This window comes from Diorhabda sublineata, chromosome 1, assembly GCF_026230105.1.
Source record: "Diorhabda sublineata isolate icDioSubl1.1 chromosome 1, icDioSubl1.1, whole genome shotgun sequence".
Lineage (NCBI taxonomy): Eukaryota > Metazoa > Arthropoda > Insecta > Coleoptera > Chrysomelidae > Diorhabda > Diorhabda sublineata.
Genome location: NC_079474.1, coordinates 28368710 through 28382189, shown reverse-complemented (window position 1 = coordinate 28382189; position 13480 = coordinate 28368710). Strand labels below are relative to the sequence as shown.

The 13480-nt window shown below is 35.3% G+C and overlaps 1 protein-coding gene across 48 annotated transcripts in view; it reads left to right on the top strand.

Annotated features, from left to right (window-relative positions):
- Positions 1 to 13480, top strand: part of LOC130446725 (microtubule-actin cross-linking factor 1) — a 300505-nt gene that overhangs the window by 247820 nt on the left and 39205 nt on the right. For all 48 annotated transcript variants that reach the window (XR_008910192.1, XM_056783376.1, XM_056783344.1 and 45 more), the window contains 3 exons: positions 3475 to 4044; positions 4136 to 4507; positions 5995 to 12525. Coding sequence is in view for 47 of the 48 variants with exons in the window: in XM_056783376.1 (XP_056639354.1) it covers positions 3475 to 4044; positions 4136 to 4507; positions 5995 to 12525 (7473 nt within the window). In the remaining variant the exon portion in view is untranslated. The remainder of the gene's footprint in view (positions 1 to 3474; positions 4045 to 4135; positions 4508 to 5994; positions 12526 to 13480) is intronic.

The window sequence follows — 13480 nt, the reverse complement described above, 5'->3', positions numbered from 1 at the left end:
ATGTAATTTTTAAAAATATCTTGGTATGTGCGCCCAAAAACTGCTGGAAAAATCCCGCATACCATCTTGAAGTGCATAAACTACAAAAATATTTCTTGTTTATTTTTTTCGCTAAGCCATTCCTTGGATCGAGTATTCAATCCATTCTTGTGGACCTATACACATTATAATATATAATTTCAGCAACTTTTCTTCAAATTATACTCCTGATATTTTTTACACTTTCTTGATTTCTCATATTTATATTCATCTTAAAGATCTGTCTCAGAAGCATTTTGTTATTTCTTGTGTTGTGAAAAATTAATAATAAAGATTATATAAAATAAAGTTTGCTTAAACCATTCTCACACAAAAACAAAATACAATATTGAAACATGTTTTTCCTAGTACCTGACTAAAAATAATTCAACTAAAACTACCATTAAAAAGGCTAATAAAGGTTTTTGATACATCTTACCTACTAATAAACTACTGACAATTTCATAATTTTTTTTGCAGTTGCGAGTCTTCCGGAGCTTTTCATTTTTGTGTGGTGGCCCTTCTTCATACAACATTTAAAGGGCATATTGACTGCCATATTGCACACCGTATAACATACTGGATTGGCTTCTATGTGTTCGTTTTTACTTAACATTATATTTTTGAAATTTCAAAAAATTTTCATTCTGTCATTATCAAGTTTCAATTTGAGATTTCAAAAATATGCTATATGCTAAAATTCGACATCATCAAATCATGAATTGTCACATAATTAATTAATGAGTACAGGTATTAATATAGTTAGGTACATTAATATAATTTTTCATTAAAACCAAATAATATATTTATCACTAATTTACACTCAACTGAATATTTTATTAATAAAAATAATGTAAAAATCACTTTATGATATTAATTATTATTTTTTACATTATCGGTAATATTACATTTACAAACGATTATTTATATGTATGGTACAATTATTTATTTTTACTGTTTAATTTTGCAGTTTTGAAATTTTTTCACAGGTTTTTTTCCGTCATAGGTAACATTCACCATTTTATTTATTGTTATTTTTAACTAACAAATTTCTGTTCTGTGTGTGGTTGTGAGTGCATGTGTTAGGTTTAGGGTTTTAAGCTCTGCTGAATGCGGCAAAAATTTTCTTTATCATTTTCAAAGCTGCGTCGAAAAATATATTTGCATTGTGAACGTACAAAAATCATTAGAAAAAAACTAATTTTTTAATTAAAATATCACAAATAATAATAATAAAAACTTATTTTACTTGTTTCATTTGTTGATCAAATGAGACAATTTACGAACTTTAAGAAACAAAGTATGTATATTTGGAAACACAGTTTATACATTGTTTGTTATATAACTTATTTCTCAATCAACTGTTTCCTTATAATATAAAAAAATTGTCTCTGGTGTATTCTTTAGATTGTTCTAAATATCTCTTAGTAACAATTATTAGTTGAAAATGTTTATGTTTTTAATATCTAAAAGTTTGATGAAATTCTGATTTTTAAAATATAATTTAATTAAAAAATTAGTTATATACTCACTCTCTAGGTTACAATACTTCACGTTTGCTTACTTATGTTTGTTTTAAAATTGGCAGTACCACAATCCACATTTTACTGGATAGTATTTTTCTAAAACTATCACCCGTGGGCAAATACGAGGGTATATTCATAAAGTAAGTTCCGTTTCCAGTATTATTCAAAGTGCTGTAGACACAGTTCCGAAGTGACTCTGTATCATGCTATTTCGTGCTCTCTATCGGTTTTATGTATATTGTAGGCCTTGTTTCAAATGGCCAAGTTTATCAAAAATTCCGCCACTTGTGTAATTCGTTTTCAAAAAACAAGAAACCTTAGACCAAGTGAAAGTCATACAACTGTGATGACCGACTGAAAGAAACTGTTACCTCAAGGTTAGATCCACAGGCAACAGTTCATCAAGAGGGTATATGAAAACTTGTAATACACTATGACTTGCAATTCTTTTCTATTTCCTTGTTTTCAAACCCAATTGTTTGTGATTGATAAAGATGTGTTTCCTCCAGGTTAAGCGCTTAATCTAGAGGGATGCCTACACATATGCCTTTAAGGTAGGTTAAAAGTACCTGAACAGACTTCAATTTTCTACCTTTTGAGGTGAAGCTGTAATGTATTTGATGCTACAATAGGATCTTTGGGGGATGCTAATATGGCGGTGTCGCCTGCAAATGTACCTGCCAATATGTCATTGCTCTTTGGTAGATTAGTCGTGAAGAGGAGAAAAAGTAGCGGCCCCAGAACAATACTCCCGAGTTTATTTTAAGGAGTGGTGTTTGTTTATCGGGGTATTTAACCAAAAAGGAGCAATTTTTGATAATAGTTAAATGAGTAAGGATTTTCTGATTCTAAAGAAAAGGCTATTATTCCTGGGAATGTCTGGGACCGATGCAGCAAAATTTCTTCTACTCCCTAAATCTTCGATTATTTTCCTAATTACACAATGAACTTTTTGGATAGTTGCTTGTTCACATCTAAATCCAAATTGATGATTGATAAATTTCTTTGGTCAATGATTGGTTGCATTTGTTCGACAAGTAGTTTCTTACTTATCATAGGAAGCAGACTTATACATAGGCCTGCAGATCTTCTAATGGCTTACATGGTTTAGGGAGTAGTATAATTTATGCTACTTTCCACTGTGATAGGAAATGTACTGTCGTAAGCGTAGTGTTATAGATATAAGTTAGATATTTTAAAGCTTCGAAACTCAATTCTTGTAATATTCTAGTTGACATAAGATCATAAGTTGAGAATTTACGAAGATTTAGCTTTGTCCTGATAGAATTTAAAAATGAAATTTAATTTATGATCCTATCTTATAATACCTGCACTAGTTTACTATCAATGGCACTACGAGTCTGGGCCTCGTCCACCACATTCCTCTAGTCATCATGATTCAACGCGTGGCGTCTCCACTACCCCCACCCCACATCTAGCTCCCAAAGATCCTCTTCGACATCATCCAGCCATCGTTTGCGCGGGTGCACTAGCAATCGCCGGTACGCTTTGTGCACCCCCTCTCTCCAGGCATACATTCCAAGTGATTTAGCCATTTGGCCCTCTTGACTTCTGTCGCCAGGCTGGAGTCCTCATAGAGCCGGTAGAGCTCGGTGTTTGTACGCCTGCACTACTTTAACTGCATTAAAACTTATCCTTCAGAAGAAACTTATATTCCAGCAGGTTTTATTAAAGTGCATGAAGTCCAAGAGGACAAAAAAACTACCAGTAAAATCTATCACGTTACTGCCATTTTTTATTCAATTCATAAATAAAATTGAACAAAGAAATATTTCTTGAAATCCATATATTCTATTTTTTTTCTAGTATTGTTAATTTATTATCATGTACCAATAGTTAGTAGATGCTATAAATCTTCAAGTGCTATAATTTGAAAGGAAACTAATGCGTTATTTTATAATATTTGCAGCAAGCTGTTGAAGAAAAATACAAACTATGCGATGATTCTCTGTCGAAATTGCTTCGTTGGATAAGCGAAATAGAAGACCGTCTCGCTACACAAGGTGTCATCCACGAAGTAGAAGAAGAATTGAGAAATCAAATTAACACTATTAAGCAAATTAAAGATGACCTAGATCAACATTCCGGTCAAGTTTCGCACTGCCTAGACCAAGTTCGACAACTAGTACTTACGGCAGGTGATATTCTATCAAAAAGCGAGGTAATGGGTTTGGAAAAGAGCGGTCGTAATCTAAAAACTCGTTACGATAAAGCAGTGGATCGAACAGAAAAACTTTTACGAAAATTATTGACAGCTAGAGATGAATTGACTAAACTTAAGGGAGAACTAACAGTATTCTCCGATTGGTTGAGTAAAGCTCGAAGAATTTTAGAAGATAAAGAAAGGTCTTTGAGCGATTTGAATAGATTGGATTCTAGTGCGGACAGTACTAAAGAGTTTGTTAGCGATGTTATAGCCCATCAAGCCGATTTACGATTCATAACTATGTCTGCCCAGAAGTTTGTGGACGAAAGCAAAGTAAGTGAAAGTCTTGTAGATATATCACCTTTATAATTAGTCAATCTTTGTTAATAATGTTTGAAATTAACTTTAATTATTATTTTTTCAGGATTATCTCAACCTTCTAAATGATTTACGTACTTCGCTTCCTTCACGTTTACCTCATATTGAACCGTATTCTTCCCAAGAATCTCCTATAAGGAATGAAGTGTCTCTAGTCACACAACAATATCGCGACCTCCTTCATCGTGCCAATAATCTATCTGATCGTCTCTCTGGCGTCGGTGGTCGACAAAGGGAATATTCGGATGCCCTTGAGAAAGCTAAAGATTGGTTGAGAGAAGCTGAACCTAGAGCGATACAAATACTTGATGAGCCCATAGCTGGAGATCCCAAAACTGTTGAAGACCAATTACAGAAAGCAAAGGCTGTCAACAATGAATTTGTTGCCAATGGTAGACTAATAGACAATGCTAAACAGGTATGGATAATATAATATGGGGTGTTGAAACATTTCTCAGAAGCTTTGTTAAAAAATATTTATTACATCAATCACTCAATAAGTCGTGTGACTGACACACAGATGGCGCTGGCATTGTCAAATCCATATGATGTGTATGGAGTACCAACTAACCTAACCTAAGCAAAAGTCTATATGTAAAATTTTATGATATTTCAATTAGTCAAAAAAACTGACAGCCATTTAAGTGTTATTTGTATTTTGAAAATAATTTCCTGTGTTTATTTTTCATTGTTTCTTGATGAAACAAAATACTGTACAAGCTCAGCAATGGCTTCAAAAGTGTTATCCGGACAAATACAACAACGTGTTGATGATTCAGAGCGGAGTTTGGCCACGTTTACACGTAATAAATAAGATTCTTTGCATCGATATGTGACAATGGATGAAAGGCCTCATATCGAAGAAAAAACTACTGTTTCACCAAGACAATGCACCGATTCACAAGTCGATGGCAACGAAGGTTAAATTGAACGAAATACATTTTGAATTGTTTCTCCTACTACCTTATAGTCCAGATCTGGCCCCCAGTGACTACTGGCTATTTGCTGATCTCAAAATTCTCGCCGGTAAGAAATTCAGTTCAATTGAAAAAGCAATTGCCGAAACTGAGCCTATTTTGATGCAAAAAGCAAAACCTTCTACAACCATCGATTTTTCACAAAAAAATTTGTTTTTGTCACACGACTTATTATCTGTTTCTTTTGGAACAATTTTTAACTGCTACTGTATGTAATTATAAAATAGTAGTGGAACTGCACTCATTATAAAAAATAATAAATTTGATATTTTTCCAAAACTTTTAATGATTGAACAATAAAACATACATATGCTCTATAACAAATATGTCCTCTTGACGAACCCTCAATGACATATAGAGAGCAACCCTTTTTCTGGGTAATCATTAATAGGTAAAGTGCCAATAACCCCTAGAACAAAAAGGCAAAAATATTTCTATAACCATTTTTCCACCAACTTAGGCCTAGAATAACCTATGATTTTATCAAACTAATAGGTAGGTAATTTTTTGATAAAGCCACACCGATTTAGTGATCATTGAAAGAGGTCACAACTTAGGTCTCTTTATAGGTGAAACTTGACTGTATTATATAGTTTATAAAATCCGCCTCGGAATTTACACGAGCTGTTTCTCCTTTGATAAATATTTTTGGAATTCAAGAATACTTTGATTTTTTATTTGTGCAGTCTTAATTCTGTGTAGTAATTTTTATATAATGTATAATATTTTTAAGAAAAAAAAATTATTGGGGTGTATATGGACATGTTAAAAAAACGATAAAAGATATTTCTTTAAAATCAAACTTTTTTCTATATATATATATATATATATATATATATATATATATATATATATATATATATATATATATATATATATATATATATATATAGCAGAGTTTTTGGATAATATTTTGGTATTTTTTTAGGCTACCGCAGCATTACTGAGATCATTAGAGGGTCAAATAGCACCGTCAGAAATGGCTCGTTTGGAAGAACCAGTCAAACATCTTGAGAACAAATACAAACAACTGTGTAATGCTATCGCTAATCGTTGTCAAGAATTAGACACAGCTCTTGTCCAATCGCAAGGCGTACAAGATGCCTTAGATGGAATTATAGATTGGTTAAATCAAGCTGAAAATCAATTCAAAAACCTACAGAAACCGGCTTCACTTATCAAAGAAAGATTAGAAGAACAACTGAGGGAACATAAAGTTTTCCAATCTGACATCGACACACATATTTCCTCAATTGATAGCGTTTATTTGTCAGCCAACGAACTAATAGTATCCACAAGTAACGCAAGGGTCGCTAAAAAGATCGAAAGCAAATTGAATGACGTTAAAGTTAGATTCGAAAAATTGTACGATAGAGCACAACAACGTGGAGTTTTCCTCGAAAGTATAAATCAAGATTTAACCGTTTTCAACAACCAATCAACTAAATTTGAAGAATGGTATAACAGTGTTATAGAAATAATAGATTCAAAGGATATGAATAGATTACCTATGGAAGATTATTCTAAACAGATGAAGAAATTGATTGCCAACAGAGAAGATAATAGAAAAATGTATGAAGATACTATAAAGATCGGTAAAGAACTTATTAACAAACGCGATGTAACTGACACGACGAACGTTAGAGATCGTGTTAAAGCATTGGAAAATCAATGGAGACAACTAGACAATATGTTAGAAGAAAAAGCTAGACTCTCTAAATTACGTGCTGAACAACAAAATAACTATGAAAGTTTGAGGCAGCAAGTTAATGACTGGTTGAGTAAAATGGAAAATAAAGTATCTCGATTAGATGCGGTCGCAGTACATTTAGACATTCTTAAAAAGCAAAATGAAGAGCTCAAACCCATCGCTAGAGAATATAAAGATTTTGGAAGCACTATTGATAAAATAAATGATGTCGGTGGCATTTACGACAGTCTAATAAGAGGTGACAGACCTGAATCGCCATCTAGAAGAAAAGGATACAGTTCCGGTAAACGTGCATCTCCTATTGACGGAAGATCACCGTCGCCCAACAAAGGTTTATCTCCACTTTCACCAGGAGGCTCCAGTGGATTCTCATCTCGAAGATCAAGTCAAGATGGTTTCCATCTTGAAGAATTGACTCTAATACAACAGCAGTTATCAGAAATCAATAACAGATATTCATTACTTGGGGTTAAAATCAATGACAGGCAAAATGAAATTGATTCTATCCGTGAAGAAATTAGAAAACAACTGGACAACCTTAAAACTCTCACTGCTTTCTTAGATAAAATTCAAAGGCAGCTACCTAAAGATATTGTTCCCACTACTAAAGATGAAGCTGATAAACTCAACAAACAATTGAAGCAAATTCTAGAGGAAATGTATGAAAAACAGTCTTTATTAGATTCCACGAAAACGCAAGTGAAAGATCTATTGAAAAGAAAGCCCAGTGCAATAGGTGCTGACAATCTAAATGGAGAATTGGAAGATGTTGTTTCGCATTGGAAGAGTCTGAATGATTATCTGAAAAACAAAATCAAATTCATGGAAGACATGAAAGATTTCCTTGATACTTATGATTCCCTCAATTCGTGGTTAGCTGCTAAAGAACGAATGTTAACAGTATTAGGTCCAATATCTAGCGATTCTCGTATGGTACAATCACAAGTACAACAAGTACAAGTACTGAGAGAGGAATTCAGAACTCAACAACCTCAATTGCAACACCTTATCGAAGTTGGAGACAATGTCTTGAATCACTTGGAACCAAAATCATCTGATCATCAAAAAGTAAACAACAAATTAACGGCAGTCCAACAAAAATGGGCTGATTTACTTAGCAAACTTGAAGAACGTGCCGACTCACTAGGAGCAGCCGCTGATACTAGTAGAGAATTTGATGCCCAATTGACTAGATTGAGAGATGCCTTGCAAGGCATTTCTGATAATTTGGATGAATTACCTTTGGATAAAGATCCGGAAGATCAATTACGTAAAGTTGAAAACCTAGAAAGACAATTGGAAGGCCAAAGACCCCTTCTGACCGATCTCGAGTCCAATGGAGCGCACTTGTGTGATGTACTGAGTGATCCAGCTTCACGAGCTGATATCCAAGCTAAATTAGCATCGGTGGGACGGCAATATAATGCCTTGCAGAAAAAATTGGATCACAAGAAAGCTGAAATCGAAGGGTCATTGCGAGACGGAAGACAATTTGAAGAACAATGCGCCAGAACTTTGGGATGGTTATCAGATGAATTGGGATCACTTTCGGAAAAATTCCTTATTTCAGCTGTTAGAGAAATTCTTGAACAACAGTTGAACCAACACGAACCAATTTATAGAGACGTTTTAGCGCGAGAACATGAAGTTATCATGCTTTTGAACAAGGGTAGGGATATTCTATACAGAAACAACAAAATTGAAAATAGGACTCTCCAAAGAGATCTCGACAAAATCAGTCAAAACTGGGAAAAACTGCGCAAAGAAACAGTGGATAGACATACCAGACTACAAACTTGCAAAGAACATTGCCGTAAATTTTATAAGGCTCTCGAAACATTCCTTCCATGGTTAAGACAAGCTGAAGATAAATTGGATACTTTGAAACCTTCATCGTTCCAGAAAAAACATATTGAGAAGCAACTGAAAGAATTACAGTTATTCCGAAATGAAGTATGGAAAAAATCTGGAGATTACGAAAATACTAGATCGCTAGGGGAAACATTCCTTTCAGCATGTGATATCGATAAAGATGATGTAAAGAACGAATTGGGCGATTTGAAAGACAGATGGGACAGACTTAACAATAATTTGATTGCCAAAACACAAGCATTGGAAGACCAAGCTAGGAAACTGGCAAACTTTGTAGAAAATGTACGAGATTTACAACACGGCTTAGAAAGATGTGAGGATAAACTAACTTCTCACGACGCCTTAGGTGGCGCGGCTAGAGATCCTAAACTTTTAGATCGCATCAAAGCACTGAGAGAGGAGACAGTAAACCTAAAGAAACCACTACAAGGTGTTCGACAACAAGCTAACGATTTATCTAATGAAGCTCTGGACCACAACATTGATGCTAATCATCTTAAGGATGAAGTTGATGGTTTAGGAGACCGAATAGAAGATTTATGCAGTAAATTAGACGATCGTTGTTCAGATTTACAATCGGCTGCTACCGCTGTTACACAATTTAACGATAAAGTCAAAGAGATATCTCAAAATTTGTCCGAGTTGGAAACTGAATTAGATAATATGAAACCACCGGGTAGAGAAATCAAATTGGTTAGAATACAAATCGATGATGTAAACAAATTCCTTAACAAAGTTAATAAGGTTACTGATGGCTTAAATGATGCTATTTACTCCGGGGAACGATTAGTTGACAATGGCTTTGCTCCAGATACGTTGCTTACTAGACAACAATTAGATACTTTAAAGAAACAGCTGGGAAAACTAGATGATCGAGCACACCTCCGAGAAAAAGATCTCGAAAATATCCTTAAGAAACTAGAAGGTTTTTACATGTCGCATTCTAGTGTACTAGATGATATCCAAGAAGCTTCCGGAGAATTACGTAAACTGAAGCCAGTAGGTTCAGAAGTTGACAGTATTAGAGCTCAACAAAAAGATTTTAAAAAATTCAGGACGAATACATTCGAACCTTTGGGTAAAAACATAGAAGAAGTGAACAAATTAGGACAAGGACTCATTCAGTCTGCTTCGCCTGGTGTCAATACTGCCATTTTGGAAAAAGATCTAGAAAAAATGAATGCTCTCTGGAACGATCTTAAAGAGAAAATTCACGATAGAGAACGTAAACTTGATATCGGTCTCCTGCAATCGGGCAAATTCCAAGAAGCTTTGGACGGTTTATCTAAATGGTTAACAGATACTGAAGAACTAGTAGCTAATCAGAAACCTCCTTCCGCAGATTACAAAGTAGTTAAGGCACAGTTACAGGAACAAAAATTCCTCAAGAAGATGTTGTTAGACAGACAGAATTCCATGACATCATTATTCAATATGGGCAACGAAATCGCCAAAGAAGCTGAACCGTCTGAACGCAAAGCAATCGAAAAACAATTGAAAGATCTTATTGGTCGTTTCGACGCTTTAACGGAAGGAGCTCAACAACGCACAATGCAACTAGAACAAGCAATGCGTGTTGCTAAAGAATTCCAAGATAAATTAATTCCTCTCCAAGATTGGTTAGACCGTACCGAAAAGAAAGTTAAAGATATGGAATTGGTACCTACGGATGAAGAGAAAATACAGCAGAGAATCCGTGAACATGATACTCTCCATAACGATATTCTCGACAAAAAAGTTGACTTTAAAGAACTTACCGATATCGCTTCCAACTTAATGTCTCTCGTTGGCGATGACGAAGCTTCTGGACTTGCTGATAAATTACAAGAAGTTACAGATAGATATGGCAATCTAGTGGAAGCAAGTGATCACATCGGACAACTTTTAACAGATTCACGACAAGGTCTAAGACATTTAGTTCTTACTTACCAAGATTTAGCAGCTTGGATGGATCAGATAGAATTGAGATTAGCCCGTTATAAAGTATTAGCGGTTCACAATGACAAACTATTAGAACAAATGGACGGTCTTACAGATCTATCCGAAAATATTGCTAGTCGTCAAAATGACGTTGATGGTACAGTAGATTCTGGTGTTGAATTAATGAGACACATTTCTTCAGATGAAGCTCTACAACTTAAGGATAAATTGGATTCTTTGCAACGTAGATACAACGACTTGACTACGAAAGCAGCTGATCTTTTGAAACTAGCTGAAACTGTATTACCTTTGGTGCAGAAATTCCATACAAACCATAACCGTTTAGTAGATTGGATGCAAAGTGCCGAATCCATTTTACAATCCGCCGAACCACATGAAGGTGATATTGCTCGTTTAGAAATTGATTTACAGGAACTCAGACCGGTTTTAGAAACTATCAATGTACTGGGACCTCAATTATGTCAAGCTAGTCCTGGGGAAGGAGCTGCCACAATCGAGGGATTGGTTACTAGAGACAATCGAAGATTTGACGCGATTGCAGAACAAATACAAAGAAGAGCCGAAAGAATTCACTTGGGAAAACAAAGGGCACTAGAAGTTACTGGTGACATTGATGAACTGTTGGAATGGTTTAGAGAAGTTGAAGGGCAACTAAGAGATGCAGAAAAACCATCAGGAGAACCCGATTTGATAAGAATCCAACTGAAAGAACATAAAGCACTCAATGATGATATTTCAAGTCAAAAGAGTAGAGTTCGTGATGTATTGTCTTCTGCTAAAAAAGTTCTTCGTGAAAGTCCACCTAGTGAAGATACGTCCTTAATAAGAGAAAAAATGGACGATTTGAGAGAAGTAATGGACGGTGTATCTGCTTTGAGTTCCGACAGGTTAGGAATTCTGGAACAAGCTCTACCGTTAGCTGAACATTTCCATGATACCCACAACGTACTTGTATCATGGTTGAATGATATGGAAGAACAAGTGACTATGTTAACAATGCCTGCTTTACGACCAGATCTTATCGCACAACAACAAGATCGCAATGAAATGTTTTTACAATCAATTAATGAACATAAACCGCTCATAGACAAACTTAATAAAACTGGTGAAGCACTTATTAACCTCTGCAACGATGATGATGGCATTAAAGTTCAAGAATTAGTAGACTCCGACAATGCGCGTTATGGAGCGCTGAGACTAGAACTTCGAGAACGACAACAAGCATTAGAACAAGCATTACAAGAAAGCTCCAAGTTTTCTGATAAACTTGAAGGAATGCTCCGTGCTCTATCCCACACTGCTGATCAAGTTAACCATCTAGAACCGATATCGGCTCATGTGCCAAAGATCAAAGACCAAATTGAAGATAATGATAATTTAGTAGCTGATATAGATAAGAGAAAGGAAGCTTACGCAGCTGTACAGCGGGCTGCCGATGATGTTATAAGTAAAGCTGGAAACAGAGCTGATCCGGCCATTAAAGAAATCAAAGCTAAATTAGAAAGACTCAAGAGTTTATGGGACGATGTACAAAAAGCCACAAACACTCGAGGAAAATCATTGGATCATGCTTTGGAGGCAGCCGAAAAATTCTGGAAAGAATTACATGCCGTCATGGCTACACTTAAAGATCTTGAAGATTCTTTAGCGTGTCAAGAACCTCCTGCCGTAGAACCCAAAGCTATCCAAGAACAACAAGTTGCTTTGCAAGAAATCCGCCAAGAAATCGACCAAACTAAACCAAGCGTTGACAAAGTTAGAAGTTCAGGAGAGAAATTAATGAAATTGTGTGGTGAACCCGATAAACCTGATGTTAAAAAACACATTGAAGATTTAGATAATGCTTGGGATAACATTACTGCTCTCTATGCAAAACGCGAGGAAAATCTTATTGATGCAATGGAAAAGGCAATGGAATTCCACGAAACTTTACAGGTGAATGAAATTCATTTTTATCGAATTTTCTAAAAACTATTATTGAATTGTTTAATTATAAACTTGACAGAAAAAAACGGACACCCCATATTTTTCGTATTAAAAACTAATTGTCGGGAATGTTTTCTTTTTGTGGGTAATCTGGTTATTACAGAGAATGTTCGGTCTAAGTCAATTTAACTAATTCCCTCCGGATTAGTAGACAAATGGATAATTGATTTATTTAAATTGATTTACCTATCGGAACTATTCTAAACTGTAAGTAGGTTTTCGCACGCTTAAACATCTCTAATGTCTTTTCTGTCAATTATAAAGGTGTTGTTTTTTTATTTGTTCGAGAAAAATTGTTCTTTCAAATGTAGACATAGCCCGAGGCCTTGGCAAGAGATGGCCGAAGCATATGACACATTTCAAAAACGTTTAGGGCAGCTAAGTCTACCATTCACGATGCACTCCGGCGTTTCCGGAAGACTATTAGCTACGATCGGAGGGCCGGTAGTGGGCGACCAAGAGCTACAATGTCAGTAGACATTAGATTTGTGACGTTGTAGGTATTAAGAGACCGACACTTAACAGGTCTAGAGGTTCGGGACACTCTTGAAGTGCCGCGAAACTCATGTGTATGCTCAGACACAGTATGATAGAGACTGAGGGCTACAACTCTCCTACTCCTGGAAAGGAATAGTAGAGAAAGGCGATTATTTGCCGATCAGCATTCTCATTGAACTGTAGAGCAAAGAGAAAATATTTTAATCACGGATGAGTCTCTATCCGACGATGGAGTCAGAGTGTGGAGATGATCAGGGGAGCTTTTTACTCAATGTACTTTTAGCGAATCACGGCCTTTCGAAAGGTGATAAGTTATGGTTTGGAATAGAATTAATTTCCAAGTGTTCCTACAGATTCTAATCCCATTTGCTTCATTTATAGGTGACCATTTAATTTTGATGTTAGG